This window comes from Eublepharis macularius, chromosome 1, assembly GCF_028583425.1.
Source record: "Eublepharis macularius isolate TG4126 chromosome 1, MPM_Emac_v1.0, whole genome shotgun sequence".
NCBI classification, from domain to species: Eukaryota; Metazoa; Chordata; class Lepidosauria; order Squamata; family Eublepharidae; genus Eublepharis; species Eublepharis macularius.
This window is the reverse complement of record NC_072790.1, coordinates 82,721,220-82,739,271: the sequence shown is the minus strand read 5'-3', so window position 1 is coordinate 82,739,271 and position 18,052 is coordinate 82,721,220. Positions and strand designations below refer to the sequence as shown.

General features: G+C 42.5%; 1 protein-coding gene across 2 annotated transcripts in view; it reads left to right on the top strand.

Annotated features, from left to right (window-relative positions):
- The window catches only part of LOC129329019 (gamma-aminobutyric acid receptor subunit rho-1), a 45,981-nt gene that overhangs the window by 21,620 nt on the left and 6,309 nt on the right, over nucleotides 1-18,052 (top strand). For both annotated transcript variants that reach the window (XM_054978420.1, XM_054978412.1), the window contains exons 4-8: nucleotides 3,450-3,517; nucleotides 7,619-7,842; nucleotides 9,635-9,717; nucleotides 10,873-11,013; nucleotides 12,606-12,758. In XM_054978420.1, the coding sequence (XP_054834395.1) occupies nucleotides 3,450-3,517; nucleotides 7,619-7,842; nucleotides 9,635-9,717; nucleotides 10,873-11,013; nucleotides 12,606-12,758 (669 nt within the window). The remainder of the gene's footprint in view (nucleotides 1-3,449; nucleotides 3,518-7,618; nucleotides 7,843-9,634; nucleotides 9,718-10,872; nucleotides 11,014-12,605; nucleotides 12,759-18,052) is intronic.

The window sequence follows — 18,052 nt, the reverse complement described above, 5'->3', positions numbered from 1 at the left end:
ACTGCAACTTTGGGAAACAAATTAAGTTAGTGCATATTAGGGAATTCCTGCTGCTTTCCCATGCCTGGCCCCTTTTTCAAATGATTGCCAAGTGGTGGCTGTGGATTACTATACCCAACCCAGGCAAAAGGAATCAGAGAGGATGAGGGTCAGCAGCTCTGTTTGCTACTGCACAGTGAGGAGCCTGTGGGCAGAAACTCCTTTCAATCCTCCCAGTTTCCACAACAATGACAATGAAATCTCAGAGGGCTTAACTCTGGGCCTCACCACATGAGACAAAACACAGTCGAGTTACACGGGTAACTCAAGTGTATTTGTGTGTAATTTGAGTGTTATTCAAGTGTATTTTGTCTCATGTGGTTTGACCCTAACTGTAACCACTTTTGTGTGTACATATAATAAAAAAAACCACCATTTTGCTGACCTGGCCTTTTCATTATGGGAAGAACATTTGGATTGTCCTTTGTTAATGTTTCACTCTCAGCATTGTAGTCATGTGCTATACAAATCCAAGCTTTTAGACTAGGAGATTAGAAGAGCATGCTTCCTTACAGCCCACCAGATTAAAGAACGTTGTAATTTATCTACCTTTTCGTGGTTGACAGATGGTAATTCAAATCCAAAATACCATTATGCCCCTTGATTGGGCAAGTTTATTATTATTAAATGCTTGGTATACGCAATTCCATTCAATGAGTTGTAAAAGGATTTTTTAAGGAGCGTTAATTAATATTAATGCTATTAGTAAATCTGTTCTGCTGCTGCAATTGCAGCATCAATTTGGTAGCAGGACCTGTGTTTCTATTTTTAAAAGTGATTCTTATTGAAAATAAAAACCCAATACTTCGGATGAGATCCTACAGATCTATTCTGCTAATGGGCATGGTTTCCTGTGCAAAGAGCCTTCTTCCTGAAACCAGAGATTCTTCCATTAGCAGAATAAATCCATGGGATCCAGTCCCATAACCTGTAATATAAAACCATGAAATAATAAGTGATTCACTTGTAAGGTTGTGTTCAGAGATGCATATTTATGACTGGATGCGTGCAATATAGTAGTGCCTTGCATGTATAATCAAGCCCTCGCAGGTTAAACATGCCATGTTTTTGCATCACCTTGCTGAAGTTCTCTGCAATGATTATTGTAGGGAACACCTGCTTTTATTGCATTGTCCTTGTAATCTATCTGTTTATAGTATACACTCCCTTAGATAGTTGGTTATTAGCATTGTTCTCTAATTCTGTAATCTTCGTCCAAATGCACTGTTCACTGTTTTATGCTGTCTGATTGCACGGTTTTATATCCTGTAATCGTCCTTGAGTCCCAGTGAGAAAGGAAGACTGTAAATAAAGTAAACAAACAAACAAACTTTCCATCATACTCAGCTGACAGCTATGAGTAATTGAGGGATGTGTAAACCATGTGTAAATCAGCCATAAATATTATGGCTGCTTCCAAACTGTTTCCCACCCCCACCCCCACATCAAAAACAGCATGTCCTACATTTTGGGAGATCTTATAGGCAACATTGTGCTGTTTCTGAGCACAGTTCATAGAGCCCCTGAAGCTTTCTCAAAGGAAGAAGTGAAATGGCAACTGAGAGAGAAGTTTCCTTGTAGATGCCCACCTTGCAGCCAAACTAGGGTAGGGGCAGAACTAAACTCCATACTTCCCCCACTCCCAGGGGGACAGCAGGAAGTGGAATGGGATCCTCATCAGTGGTAGCTTTTCCATCCCTCTTGTGGAAGCAACCCATGACTAGGTTTGATGTTTTAAAGAAACAGCCTTGAATAATGTTCTTATTCTTATTTTTTTTACATTTTGTGAAGGTCACTGTAAATTTGTTGCCCGTGGGATGTAATACCAAATCACAGTTTGGTCATCACACTAACTGCTCATATTTAGCTTTCCATCCACCCATATCTCAAGATCTTGTTTATACATACTGCTATCCAGAAGTGTTTCCCTCATCCAGTATGCATGCTTCACATTTTTGTTACCCCAGAAGAGAACATGGCACTTATCCATTCAAATCTGCCAACTTTTCCAGTGTGTTCAGATCTTGTTGAATTCTATATCTTCAAGGGTGTTTACTACTCCTCTCATTTTGGTGACATCTGCAAATTTAATGAGTATTTCCTTCACATCCTCATCCAGATTATTCATACAAATATTGAAAAGCACTGGGCCCAGTTCCTTCTCAACTGCTGTGTGACCAAAATTGAAGTCTTATTCCATACTCAGAGAGACCATACAATTGTGACCTTAATCGTATTGAATCCATTGACCACATACTTTTAAGCAATGGGGTTGCTAGATTTTTGGCTGCTGTTGTAGAAATATAGAAATATTCTAAAGCAACTGCATAAACCCTATCATTATGTGGGTAGTTTCCCATTAACTGCCTAAACATAAACGCTTTGTGTCTGTTTGAGACTACTGGGACGAATGAACAGTAATAGAAAAGAAAGAAATTGAAGTCTTTTTTCATTTTTAGCAGAGCTAAGAAACGTCTGAGGGGAAGAAGGCCACATAGTACAGCCCAGTTTTGTCAGATCTCGGAAGCTAAGCAGGGTCAGTACTTGGATGGGTGACCACCAAGAAAGATTCTGAAGAGGAAGTCATTGGCAAAACACTTCTGTTTCTCACTTGCCTTAAAGCCCCTTGCTGGAGTTCACATAAGTTGATTGCAACTTGACAGCGCGCGCACGCGCACACACGTGCGCACAAGACTGAAGTTTTTAATATGAAGATGTGATGGCAGGACTGGTTCCAGCTCTATCTCTCCTGAAGGACAGCCAATTGGAGTGGGTGGAATGCTGGGCCAATGAGAGTTAGAGTCAGTTGTTGGTAGCAAGATGTAAAAGAAATTCTTATTTCTTTGAGGGCTGGTGGAACAAATGTGGTGAACCCCTAGCCTGATGACTTAAGAACTGGGTGACTAGATAAATTACATGCCCCATTTGTAGAACAGAGGTGATTTAGGGTAATTCTGTCACTTAGCTACTTTCACATTTGCACATGGACCTGAATAATGCAGTCTTCTCTCTTTTTTGAGGGACAGAATGGTATGAAATGGGCCACATGTATGGGGTATTGTACATGCAGGAATTCTCATCAGACCTAGTACATTAATCAGCCTATACAATAGATGCAAATAGGAAGAGATCTCAAACATTTTTATTAAAAGTATTTTAAAAAATTAACTGTTGAATAATGTCTGGTTACTTTTTGGTAGCAACAACATGCAATCCACATGGCATTGTAAATCATCTTTTATGCTGTAACCTCATATAATCTCCTGATGGGCAGCATATGCTCAAAATAGCTTTGTAGTTTGCTCATTCGCCTTCTCTGTAGTGGCTCAGCTGCAACAGGAATGTGTTTCTTCCCCTCTACCTTTTAAAATATTCCTTCTGATCTCTATTGCATATTCTTATTTTTGTAGGCCCTGCCATTCCTGTTGGAGTAGATGTGCAAGTTGAAAGCTTGGATAGCATTTCAGAGGTGGACATGGTAAGTGCCAGGCTAATAACTATGATTTTTGTCATATGATATTTGTAATAACTAAGTTAAGGAGCAGGCCGGCAGCTAGTGCTAGATAGGGGCAGACGGAAAAGTTAAACAGCCCTGCAGCAAGCCAAGCCACTTCTGTGGCACTGCCAGTACTATAAGGGTAACTCACCTCAGAACCAGCTAGCAGTACTGGTGACAGATGAGCAAACACCCATTATAGGGCTGAGCAGTCCCTTAGGTGTTTGCTCTACTGCTGAGCTTCAGCTCACACCCAGTCATTAGTAGGGCCCTCCAGGCCCACCAGGAATTTTCTCACTCTGCCCCGGCTGCTGATCTGCAAAGCTGCATCAGTTTCACCAGTTAATATGGTTTAAGATGCCCAACAGCTGCAAAATGCAACCTTTTTTTTGCTGACTGACAATTCCTATCTCTCTTGCTCTCTCTAGCCATACACATGCAAGCAGAAAATATTTTAATTGTCCAATGTTTAAATTGTTTTAATGTTTTAATTTTTAATGTCTTTATAAGTTTTTAAAGCTCTGGTTTTAATTGTTTTTATGATGTGTGTTGGTTGATTTTAATGGCTTTATAATATGATTTTGGTATATATGCTTTAACTTATTAGCTGCTTTGTTGGCCCTTATGAGGGCAGAAATGTGGGATATAAATTTTGTTAAATATATAAAACCTTCACTGTGGCTAGCAAGTGTGTCCAATGGCTAGTAGTCACCAGGTATCAAAAGGCAATGAGCAACTATTTCTAGGCTGTAATGCTCACTGAACAAATATTGTTAGCTAAATAATAATAATAAAAAACTCTAGAGATGATATAATTTCCTTTTGAGACCCAACTCTTGCTGTTCTACTGTAGACCAACTCAGCTACTCACCTAAAATGTACTTGACAATGATTGCTCTAGTGAATATCAAACTATGATTTGTCTTTTCTGAACAAGAACTTCTGCCTTTATATGGGCAGAGACTCAATAAAAAACAGAAGCCACTGTGAACAGATAGTGACAATCAGCAAAGAAGGTGGCCCCTCCCAGATGTTTTCAGTATTCATTGTGCCAGGGGTGGGCAAATTGCGGCCCGCGGGCCACATGCGGCCCGCTACAGAGTTTTTTGTGGCCCGCCAAGACAGTAGAAAAGTGTGATAGGGTACATTTGTCTCATTAAACTGATTCTAAAATTAAATGTGCTTGCAGCTATAGATGATATGAAATTAGCACAATAAATAAATTGAATAAAACTACCACTATTTTATTTAATTTATATTTATTGATTTTTATGATACAATTTATACCTTTTCTGAAATGCAAAGTTAACTAATGAATGCAATCATTTTAAAAGGTGCGGCCCTCCGCTAACCTCCGCTCCCACAAAGTGGCCCCCGAGCCAAAACAATTGCCCACCCCTGCATTGTGCCATCGTGCAAATGCATAGGATCAGCTTCTGCCCCTGCCTGAGCTTTCTTGGTATACATGACTAGAGATGGGCACGATCCCAAAAAAATTAACAATCCAGCTGATTGTGGATCGGCGCCGGTGACGATCCCGAATTAACGATCTACACCGATCATCTCCCGTTCCCAAGCCGTGGATCGTGGATTGTGGAGGCCAAAGTGGGGCGCGCTGGTATTATGTGGGAAGGTGGGTGGTGCCGCCGGCCGCCGGGCCTGGCGGGCACGGGGAGGCAGCGATGAGCCACCTCCCCTCAGGGGGCGGGGGGTCTGGTCGCTTGTCTGTGTTTGGCCGTCAGAGCTGCCTATCAGGGTTTGCAGGGATGAGATTGGAGTGCCCATGGCTACAGAACACCCCCCCTCCCTCCCCTGGGTGTCTTCTCCCAACTTGTGACTGCTTTGCTGCTCTGTGTTTGGAACGAAGCCCTGCTGATCAAGGAAAGCTGGGCTTCCATTCGGGTTTCCAGGGTGACAGAAGGAGGGCAAACAGAGCTCAGGCTTTCCCCTGGCTCTGTTGCCAAGGGAATAGATTGCTGGCGCCTGAGTGTCTGGATCCCCAATCCGAGCCTGAACGCAACGATCCAGGCCTCTCCTGATTGCTGGATCGTTGGCCATGGACGATCATGATCCACCGGGTCCCGATCGCGTGATCGCCATTATCGTGGGTTTTTTTTCAATCGTAATGCGGATCGTGCCCATCTCTACACATGACAGCCCCATGTGTTCCCTAAAAGCATGAGGAGGGAGATTGGTCTAAAGTGCTGAGCTGACCCCACCCACTGCCTCCACTTGATCACCTACTGCTTTCTGGACCGCTGCTAAACATGGGGAGAGAGAGGTCATGCTTCCATTTCCTTTGCACAGTTGCACCTATGGATGACCATCATATATTGAAAGGAAGGGAAGGGGCCAGCACAATTACCCAGTGAACCAGTGGGTCTGTCGTGAGTACCAGGCTTCTGTTGAGGCACCCACTTTGTGGAATGGATTGTTAGGAAGGCTCCCACACTTCTACCATTCCCCAAAACATGTAAAAGGGAATCAAAGGGGAATTTTAAAAAAGAGAATAAAGGCTCTCTAGACGTGTGGGTTTTTAAAGCGTTGGGTCTCCCCACACCCAACGTGGGTTTCTACAGCCATATGCAGTTAAAAAGTAAATGACTGTTAAAAAATAAAGGAGAGCCCAAATGGCCTCAGAATGCCTCCATGAGGAATGAGAGGCTCCTCCCTCCTCTTTCAATCAGTCCCCCCCCCCCCCGTTTTTAATGCTCCATGTGCACAGACTACTCCATGTGGAGCAGAAAAAAAAGAAAAAACCGCCCTCTCCTGCTATTTTGACATGGGGAAACAGCTTGAGGGGGGCGGGAGTAGCCACCTCCTCCCACTGTGGGAGGAGCCCTCCTTTAATTGGGCTCTCCTTCATTTGAGCGCTCTTTTATTTTCAACAGCTGACCCCCAAAGTTGCTGTGTAGCTGTAGGGAACTCAACTTGGGTCTGGGTACACTTAAAAAAAAAGCTGGCTATAAATAAATAAATAAATCCTACATGAGATCTTACCACATGGAAGTGGCGCCCATCCTGCTAGCAATGTTTGAGAAGAAAGGGGGATGGGGAGAGAAAAACCAGGTGGGGAGGATGGCTGCAGTGAAAACAAAATATGGTGAAATCAACATAGCTGTATTGCAGACTGTTGAATAAACTCATAGTCCTGAAATTCAAAGAAATAGAATATTAAAACAATTTATTACAGGAGTTCTGGACTGGCTCATTCTTTCTTCCACTACTCCCTGTGATTTGGATCAAAAGGTTGTTTTCTGCCCTTCCACCGGCAGGAAGGAACTTTCTTCCTCCCTCCCTCCTGCTACTGAATGCCCCCCAAATGCTACCTTTTGGGGGATGGGGACCTTCAGGAACAGCATGGGGGAGTGTGAAATTGAGGTCTGCAGTGGGAAGGGGGAATCAGCAAAAATCCACCCCACCCCACACCCTTGTCCTTAAACTGATGGAAACCAACCTTTGGACAACCTATTTTTAGCATAAAGGAGAAAATGTTTTGTATTGATTGACAGTAGCCTATTTTAAGAGAGCAGGCTTCTTTTTTTTACAAAGTTAATCTGCAACTCTGTAATAGGATACATTCCTGCTATATATCCAGTTTTCAACATGAACTATATTGTGATCTCACAGAAAAGTGCACTTAAAGTCTATTAAAGCTCTCACTGATTTAAAAAGTTGGTTTCAGTGGTCATTGATTGCTATTCTTAATGCTTTAATTTTTTTTTTAAAAGAAAGTGCATGCTGTCAGTAAACATGACTACTAGGCTTTTTGTAGGTTAAACATTAATTAGCCTTAGATGTTGACTGTACATTAATTACAAATCCTGTTGTCCAGTGAACACAATTTTCTGTTCAACCATTTGTGAAACTAGAACAAAAGGTGGGGGAGAAAAAAAATTGAGGGGGGATTTCTTACCGCAGCTTATATACAGTTTCAGTAAAATGCTTTTTTCCATGCTTGTGCTTTGTGGTGGAATAAGGAATGCATGTGTATCTTGTAAAAGGTGATCAAGTAATATTTCTGAAGAATAAATGTTAATGCTGACAAGATTTTCACTTTCTCAATTTTTTGGTTTACATTAGGATTTCACCATGACACTTTACCTTAGACACTACTGGAAAGATGAAAGATTGTCATTTCCAAGTACCAATAACCAAAGTATGACCTTTGATGGCAGACTAGTGAAAAAGATCTGGGTTCCTGACATGTTCTTTGTGCATTCGAAACGCTCCTTTATCCATGATACCACCACTGATAATGTCATGCTTCGAGTTCAGCCAGATGGGAAGGTGCTTTATAGTCTGAGGTAAAGTGGATTTTACAGCCATCTTTGATTTTGTGTAGGAGTGTTCAGACACTGAAAGGGAATTATCTTCATTAAAGGTAGGTAAAAGTAGTCCCCTGTGCAAGCACTATTACTGACTCATGGGGGGACATCGCATCACGACGTTTTCTTGGCAGACTTTTTACGGGGTAGTTTGCCATTGCCTTCCCCAGTCATCTATGCTTTACCCCCAGGAAACTGGGTACTCATTTTACCGACCTCGGAAGGATGGAAGACTGAGTCAACCTTGAGCCGGCTACTTGAACCCGGCTTCAGCCAGGATCGAACTCGGGTCGTGAGCAGAGCTTGGGCTGCAGTACTGCAGCTTACCACTCTGTGCCACGGGGCACTACTGACTCATTACTGACTCCTATATTTTATTGTGCATGTTATCTCAATAGGTAAAGTGCGAAACAGAAAGTTTCACATTATTGAATTTTAAAATGTGTGTCACCAATATAAAATTCAGAACAAATTATGAGTGTATGTGGAGGAGAAGAGTGGTTTGGTGGGCTGAGTGATCTATCTGACTATGACAACTCAGTCACTCATGAGATGAATTTGATGATAGGCAAGCAAGTGACCAAGTCCTGTGCATTTCTATTAGGAAGACAGTTAAGCTGAATCCATTGGGGGTTACTTTTGACTACTTGCATAGACCAAGCTGAAAAAGGGGTTTCATTTGTCTCATGGGATATACAAGAAGCACAGATGCTTCCTCTTTCTGTACAACACTCTTATTGGACATACATCTTTCATACCTCCTGTTAATGAATACTATTTTTACAGCATCCTTCAAACACAATGAATTTTTAATACACTTGACTCGAAACATAAATAGTTGAAACTACAAGTTGAAGCTGTCTGCTTGTTACATAAACAAACTTGATAAAATGTGTCTTTCCATTAACTGAAGAAAAATTTCTGTTATGTCTGACAAAGTGAGTTCTGGTTCACAAAAACTTCTGCCACAGTAAATTTGTATATCTTTAAGGTACCATAAGACTCTTTGTTGTTTTGGCTACTGCTACAGCTACTGCCCAGAAATTTCCATCACTATGACTTGGTGGATCCTTTGATGGCAAGGGATGGGTTATTGCAGACAGCACCTCTGGGTCCTGATAGGTAGAATTTACTAGTTAAACATAGAATACAAAGAAGGAATAGATGCAACAGTATATCTATAGGTATAATTTAAAAACTGGCCTTACAGTCCCATTCTGCTTCTTTAAGTGCTCCTGTGGAAGTGGAAACGAGTTTTCAAATTGCTGAAAGAGGCTTGTCTTCCATTTGCCTCAGGCACAGCACAACCACCACTATAACAGTTTATGACATATTTCACAGATCACAGTATGCAGACATGCAGTGATATTTTTATAAAGAAAATACTCAAATTAATGTTTCTAAAATTATTTCCAAGGTTGTTAAACAATAGAATGCGATGAGGAATTGCAGCATTTGCTTGTGGAAGATATTTAGCACTTCTCCTTACACATGACTAATTGTGTGAGTGGAACAATGCTGTGTTTACCCTCCTCAGACTCTGCCCCCAGGCTCCGGCCCCAAATCTTCAGGAGTTTCCTAACCTAGTGGCGGCAAGCCTGTCAATACCAGTAGTCTTATTTGTTTACCTAGGCGCACAAAAATTTCTTCAGAAACCTGAAAGTTTTCTTGGGATGCACCTAAGCTATGCTGAGCTATGCTATAATAATTTGTTTCCCTTCTTTTTCATCTTAATAGAAAGACATTTCTAACCTGCTTATTCTGTTTCTAGGGTCACTGTAACAGCTATGTGTAATATGGACTTCAGTCGCTTTCCTCTTGATACACAAACGTGTTCATTGGAAATTGAAAGCTGTAAGTAAACAAGATTTAAACAGAAGGGCTTTGGAGATGTGGTGTTCACAATTCTTCTGGAAGATTCTTCAGTGCTGTTTAAAATTATGTGACAGGGAAAAAAATCTGAAAGTACAAATTCACTGTAGAATACAGAATAGTCCAAGACTGGGGCTATTGCCCTAGCAATTAGTAGAACTCACGCTAGATTGCCTCCCTTAAAAAACAACTTTCCTTTGGCCTAAGGATGCAGAAATGCTTGTGAGAGGGGAATACTGCAGCGGAACTGAGTCCAAAGATATTGTAACATCTATATTCTTGTAGCTGCTTTCATTTCACTAAATCACATTCCATTGTAGGCCATTGTGCACCACCTCTACGCACACTAGAACCCTATTCAACTCTTGAGATCTGTGCCTAGGTCAGTCAATTAGTAACCTAAACTAAGCAGAGTGGTTTAAAAATGCTGAGTACTTTCCAGCTTTAACATAACCAGTCACTCTGAATACAACAAACCAACTCTTACTTTGTATCTTTTGCAGTCACAATGCCAGTTGTGTTAACAGCAATAAAGAAAATTAGTCCTGTAGAAAAATGCTTTGTATTGATATCCACTTTCACTTGGTAAAAAATGTGGAAAAACTCTCAAAGGGCATTTACAGAGCTGTAATCAGGAATATTGGTGAGATAGGGTCATAACATATCCTAGTCCTGGATTGAATCCCATGGTAAATCTCTGCTGATGGAAGGGATTTCTGCTGGTGGAACAGAATTTCCTTGTCTCTAAATTCCCACGGATCCCGGGAATGCTGCTCCTAAGGGACAGGGGATCCCCAAGAACAGCATGAAGGAGGAGCTGGAGGTCTGAAGTTGCCAAGGAATCGAAGTTACTGGCCGCAATTGCAGCAATTCCAGGCTCTTTACTTTGTCCCATGTAAGCCAACAGGAGATATTTGTCTATATAAGAAATTCAATAAAGTCTGTCTTACTGATGAACACTTTACCCGTCCAATTCAAACACACTTTCCCCACTGGAATGTATGGTATATATACATATATATGTGTATACATACACACAGTTGCCAAATAGTACCACATTCTAAACTGTGTATAGAATGTCATCCTATTTATTGCAATGAAAGCAGAAGTTACTTGTTTTCTCCTCCCTTTGTTTAGATGCTTACACTGAAGATGATCTCATGCTGTACTGGAAGAATGGGAATGACTCCTTAAAAACAGATGAGAGGATATCACTATCCCAGTTTCTTATACAAGAGTTTCACACTACTACCAAACTTGCCTTCTATAGCAGCACAGGTGAGCCCATTTCACTTTTCAGGTAGAATCCATTTCACCTTTGCCTGGAAAAACCACCACTTGGACTAGTAGGCACAGGGGCTGCTAGAGCAAGATGTTGGGCAACTTCTTTCCTGCAAAAGCTCAGCAGCTGCAGAAGGTTTGTGCTCCTAAATCCCAGACTTTGGATTAATTGCCTGTTCGCAGCACCGTAACCTGGTATATTTGGGGGGCTTGGACAACTTGTTAGCAGCCTATTGACCCTATGGATAATTTAATTTCATCCTGTGGTGATTTCTTTCTACTGACAGATGAATCTCTAGTCTTAAGAGATTAAAAAATATCTAGTTGCGAGTTACCACAAAATGAAAATTTCAGAATGGAACTGCTGTTTACTGTTATACTCACATGGAACTCTTTGAGGAGTAGATTCAGATAATCTCAGCATTTTGGATAAGGAAGGTATGAATGAGCTTACTGGAAAGTACAAAACATCTGTAGGGAGATAACTATCATGATTAAGAGGAGCTTTTAAAATGGTGTATGGCATTTTTGTTTCACTTTTCATCCAAAGACCTTAGGGCAGCAAAGATAGCTCTACCCTCCTCCATTTTATTCTCATATTTGGCATATGAGTTTTCCAAAAAACCAAACAATCCTGTGAGGTAGTTAGGCTGTGAGGCTGGTGCAGGGATACCCAGTGAACTTCACAGGTGAGGTGACCATCATGTGGTCAAAGGTAATGTGTTTATATCTTCAGTGGTTGATGTTATGTCCAAATGAAACATTACTTCAGTTAGATTAATGCATTTTCAGTTCTTGACAGCCATTTATTGGTCACACTAACATAACAGTTAAGGAAGGAATGGACATGGTTAGAGACTTCTCTTTCAAGTGGTCTTCTTATATGGTTTATATGTCTGACCATTAGGAAACAGGACACATTCCACAATTTGTCAGGAATCTCTTGTCTCGTACATCACAGAGTAAGCATAGTTGCTATGCAAAAATAAATAAATGAATGAATAAATTTAAACCCTCCCCCCAAAAGCCAAAAACAACTTTGAGATATACCTGCATCATTTCTTTAAACATGAGTCTTTTGAGATAAAAAAAGCATTATAGTACTCTTATTTTAAATATGTAGCATCCCAAGCTCGTTAGAACTTGGATGCTAAGATGGGTTACCCATAATCAGAACTTGGATGGGAGACCACCAAGGAAGACTAGGGTTGCTGTGTAGAGGAAGCCAATGACAAACCACTTATATTCATCTCTTGACTTGAAAATCCTTTTGGGGGGAGGGGTCACCATAAGTCTACTGAAACTTGATTGCACTTTACATACCCACACATGACCAGGACAAGTATGCATACTCAGGTAACAAATATCAAAGTCCCTCTTGCTGTTTGCATGTCCATATTATTACCATCTTATAACCATGGGCAAAGGTCCCCTTTTTCTTGCAATACTGTAAGAATACAAAATATTTTGTGGTAATTCTGACTCTTATAAGCAAATAGAGAACTGCTCCATGGTGGATCTGGCTTTTTAAAAAAAACATCACTGGTAGTTTTCCTTGGAAGTCAACTCTTTTCTTCTTTCTTCTATAGGCTGGTACAACCGTCTCTACATTAACTTCACTTTACGGCGCCATATCTTCTTCTTCTTGCTCCAGACCTATTTTCCTGCCACTCTGATGGTCATGCTATCCTGGGTATCCTTCTGGATAGACCGTAGAGCTGTGCCTGCAAGAGTTCCCTTAGGTAAATGAACATAAATGTGGCTGCATATGATTATTCTATTTATTTGGATGTGTTAGCACCTCTAATCTAAGGTAATCTTTCTGAAAATCAGGTATATTTGAGATGTCTTTGACCGCCTCTTCCACCTATAATAATGGATAATGGATCCACAAGGTGGATGCAGGCCTGTGCTAAGTGTTCTTTTCAATAAGCATAGCTGTTTTTATTCTGCTGTGTTCTTTTATTCTACTGCAGTATACGGGGAGCCTAATAGGTGGAATTAGGCAAGGTTTATTGCTCCAGTATCTTACAGTGAATCCCAGCTGCATTGTGTGTCAAGTTACAGGTTGAATCCGGCAATCCATGGGTGTAAGAAAGATCTTTTCTTTGTTTTCCTCCCCCAAGAAGTCCTTTCCAACTCTTGGAGTAAATGTAGGAGCCATGTAGACTAAAAGCACCATCGTTGGGGGGGGGGGGCACACTGAAGTTGTGGTGAAATCCCCATCTGGCAGTGCAGTTCTGCTGAAGGAAGAAACAAAATTTCATCCTCTTCCCACTCCTCAGTGCAGCCCCCTGACCTGTATGGCTGTCAGTCCATTAGGGACTCACAAGTCCAGGAAAGAAATGTTGGGGGACATGAACGAGGGAGAGATCTGCATCTGTCGGTGACTTCTGCTGAAGAATTTCTATATCTACAGAATGGAGCCCACAGAATGGAGCCCCAAACAACCCAATAATGTAGCAGCAGTTCTCAGACCTTTGCCTACATCCAATGATAAAAGATTATTTTCTAGATGGAAGTAGGATGCTTAAAGAATTCGATGATGATGATGATTTGATTTATAGCCCACCCTCCCCAAGTGGGCTCAGAGCGTGTTACAATAAGAAGTAAAAATAGAGAAATACAGTAAAATTCAGTAAGAAAATACATTCAAGGAAAGAATGTCTCTTTACTGCGAGGGCCGATGTGATAAGTCTCCAGTAATGACAGTAAAGATGGAGACATAATCAAAATACAATAATTGTGCCTACAGTCACTTTCAAAAGACAGTAATTACATTATATGTGTAATATGGTTTGGAAGAATAGGCATTAATTTGTTGGAATGACCAATGCGGATATGCACACTAGGAGGTAATTACACACATTATCACTAAATGTGACTGTTTGCTAAATAGAACACTAAATAGATTGCAGTATATAAGTCCTCTGTATATTTACCTCCAAATAATGACAATTATCAGTTGTTTACTGTAACTTGAAAACATAAGCAACACTGTATTCTTTAGCTATAGAATTAGTTATGCATTCTCTATGCAGTATTTTGGGATTGTAACCTCCCTACCATCCTTGGTGTTACAAGATTTAATGTAATATAACAGGATGAACAAAAGCTGAAAAGGATGTAAGGATGATGTTAAGAACCATTCTGACCGTTGTCTTATAATGTTCTGCTTTACCATCACTACAAGACAGATGGCAGATTTCTGGCTTCTTACACGGGCCATCTTACCCAAGCTTTAGCTACTCTTAGAACTTCCCTCAGCTTTATCAGGAACTATTATTTTCTTAGATATGCCCAGTGCCCTGGTAATCTTTCTATTCTGTAAATAACATTTTTTAAAAGTTTGGAATAATATACTCTATGTAATTTTGGGTAGACATGGGCATGAACGGGAAAAGAGTTCCGAACACCCTGTTCGTTGTTCATTGCCATCCACGAACAACAAACAGAACAGAACATGTCCCCTTAATGAACACGTTCGGTGTTCGTGTTCATGGCCCTTTAAAGATCCCTTTAAACTATCAGCTGGCAGGTGGCAGGGGGGGATTCCCCCTTGCCACCTGCCAGCTGATAGTTTAAAGGGCCCTTTCCTGCCACGTGCAAGGGGCAGGGCCTTTTAAACACTCCATAACCCCCAGCCGCCACCCCAGCGCCGCTGGGCTGCTGCTGCTGGGTGCGAAAGGGATGGAGAGATTCTCTCCGTCCCTCTGACAGCAGGCAGAGTTGGTGCTGTGGGCCATTTCTGCCCGCTGTCAGAGGGACAAGGAGGCTCGCCTCGTCTATCTGACAGTGGGCAGAGCCGGTGCCACCATGGGGCCACTTCTGCCCACTGTCAGAGGAACGAGGAGAGACTACCCTGGTCCCTCTGACAGCGGGCAGAGCCGGTGCCACCACGGGGCTGCTTCTGCCCGCTGTCAGAGGGATGAGAAGAATCTCCTCATCCCTCTAACAGCGGGCAGAGCTGGTGCTACCGCGGGGCTGCTTCTGCCCGGTCAGAGAGACGAGGAGAATCTCCTTGTCCCTATGACAGTGGGCAGAGCTGTTGCCATTGCAGGGCCACTTCTGCCCGCTGTCAGAGGGATGAGAGACTCCCCTGGTCCCTCTGAAAGCAGGCAGAGCCACCGCCACCGTGGGGCTGCTTCTGCCCGCTGTCACACGGACAAGGAAAATCTCCTCATCCCTCTGACAGCAGACAGAGCCGGCGCCACAGGGCTGCTCCTTCGCACGGGGCTACTCCTTTGCACCGGGAGAGCCGGCGCTGCCCCCTTTGCTGTCATTTTCTCTTCACAGTGGCAAAAACCGTACTGCCTGTTGGAAGCTACTTTGAGGGGTTACATAATTGACCTTTCCAATGTCCAATACCCACCAAATTTGCAGGGGACATAGTCCTCACTGTCCTCTGAAGGCCCCCCAAGTTTCAGAGAGATAGCAGCCCGGGAAAGGTATGATTCATGCCCCCCCTTGCTGTCTATTTCTCTTCTGAGTGGCAAAAACTGGACTGTCTGCTGGAAGCTGAAGGGTTAAAGCCAGAAGGAGATCAGACAGAGTTCAGTCCTTGACGTTGCCAGGGGAATTGATTGAAGGCGCCTGAGTGTCTGGCTTCCCGAACAGCGGCTGAAGGCAACCGAGGCTTACAATGACCACCTGTTCGTTTGGAATGGGGACTCATGAACAGATGAGGACTCACTTCGCGAACAGATAAACGGGCTGTTCATGGGGTTTTTTCATTCGTATTGCTGTTTGTGCCCATGTCTAATTTTGGGAGAATAATTCAATTTATGGTTAAAGGAATCATTTTCTGTATTATCTTTCCTCTACTCATTTTTTTTACTGGCTCACAGTAAAAAAAATGCTTTTGCTGATCAATGTCTTTTCCAGACTTCTCAGTCAAAGCACACTGAAATAAAACACAGCTATGCTCTTTATCCCCCTAATTTTGCTACCTATGAAATTATTATTTAATACATATTTGGTTACATAGTTTGGTTACATAGTTTAAGAATTCTTGGAGATCAGGCGAGGTGCCAGAAGACTGGAGGTGGGCAAATGTTGTCTTCAAGAAGGGGAAAAAAGAGAATCCAGGTTACTACCGACTCGTCAGCTTGACATGTATACGTGGAAAAGTCTTAGAACAAATCATCAGCCAGTCCTTGAGCATTTAGAAAGGATGGCTGTGATAACTAAGAGTCAGCATGGGTTTTTCAAGAACAAGTCATGCCAGACTAACCTTATCTCTTTTTTTGAGAAAGTTATTACCTTGCTGGATCAGGGGAATGCTGTAGACATAGTTTATCTCAATTTCAGTAATGCTTTTGATAAGGTTTCACATAATATCCTTGTCGACAAGTTGGTAAAATGTGGTTTATATCCCGTTACTAATTGGAGGATCAGTAACTGGTTGACAGATCTCACCCAAAGAGTTCTAGTTAATGGTTCCTCATCCTCTTGGAGAAGAGTGACAAGTGGAGTTCCTCAGGGATCTGTCCTGGGACCTGTTCTGTTCAACATTTTTATAAATGATTTGGATGAAGGAATAGAGGGAATGCTTATTAAATTTGCAGATGATACTAAATTGGGAGGGATAGCAAATACAGTTGAAGACAGAGTAAGGATACAGGATGATCTTGATGGGCTGGAAAACTGGGCTAAAATAAAATGAATTTCAACAGAGATAAATGCAAAGTTCTACCTTTAGGAAGGAAAAATCAAATGCATAATTATAGGATGAGGGAGACTTGTCTTGGCAGTACTATGTGTGAAAAGGATCTAGGGGTCTCAGTAGACCATACACTGAACATGAGTCAGCAGTGTGATATGGTAGCTAAAAAAGTTTTGGGCTGTATCAACAGAAGCATAGTATCTAGCTCACGAGAAGTGATGGTATCACTCTACTGTGCTCTGGTTAGACCAAACCTAGAGTATTGTGTTCAGTTTGGGGCACCACAAATTAAGAAGGATATAGACAAGCTGGAACGTGTCCAGAGAAGGGCAACGAAGATGGTGAGGGGTCTGGAGATCAAGTCCTATGAGGAAAGGTTGAAGGAGCTTGGAATGTTTAGCCTGGCTAGGAAACAACTGAGAGGTGATGTGATAACCATCTTCAAGTACTTGAAGGGCTGTCATATAGAGGATGGAGCGGAGTTGTTTTCTGCTGTTCCAGAAGTTTGGACCAGAACCAGTGGCTTAAATTAAATCAAAAGTTTTTGGCTAAAGATTAGAAAGAACTTCCTGACATTCAGAGCGGTCCCTCAATGGAACAGGCTTCCTCGGGAGGTAGTGGGCTCTCCTTCCTTGGAGGTTTTTTTAGCAGAGGCTAGGTGGCCATCTGACAGCAATGCTGATTCTGTGAACCTGGGCAGATCATGAGGGGGAGGACAGAATAGGTTACATCTAGGGATGCCAGTCCCTCCACCCAGGACAGGGGATCCCCTGCTCCCACCCTCCACTCTTGCTTACCTGTCTGGTAGGGGGACACGTGCCACCTGGGGGTGTGCTCCCGGATTCAAGCTGCAGAGCACAGGAGCGCTGGGTGTGCAACAAAAAAGATTGGGTTTCCCATGGGAGCACACCAAAAAGCAACTTCAAACTTCCCGTCCTGCCGCTTATGTCACCCGATGGGAGGGGGACAAAACTGGTTCCCTCTTCTCCCTCCCATTGGGTGAAATAAGCCAAGGGGTGGTTTACCCCGCAGCTACTTGCTTCAGCTGAGGGGTGGGATAGCCTCCTTCTCCGCCCATCAGCTGAAGCAAGTGTGGGGTTTGAAATGCCCCTTTCCGTACCTGGCAAGTGAGACACGGAAAGGGGCTCTTTAAACTTCAAACCCTGTGCCCCTTGCTTCAGCTGATTGGTGGGGAAGGAGCTTCCCTGCTCCTAAGCTGAAGCAAGCAGCGCAGGCAGGGTTTACATAAAGCACCTGTTTCCGTGCTGCCTTCATCAACTTTGAAGAGTGGCTGGCTGCACCAGGCGTTTGACAGCAGCCAGCTGGCTGCTTTCAAATGTCCTGCGCTGCTCTTTCTAGCCGATGGGAGGG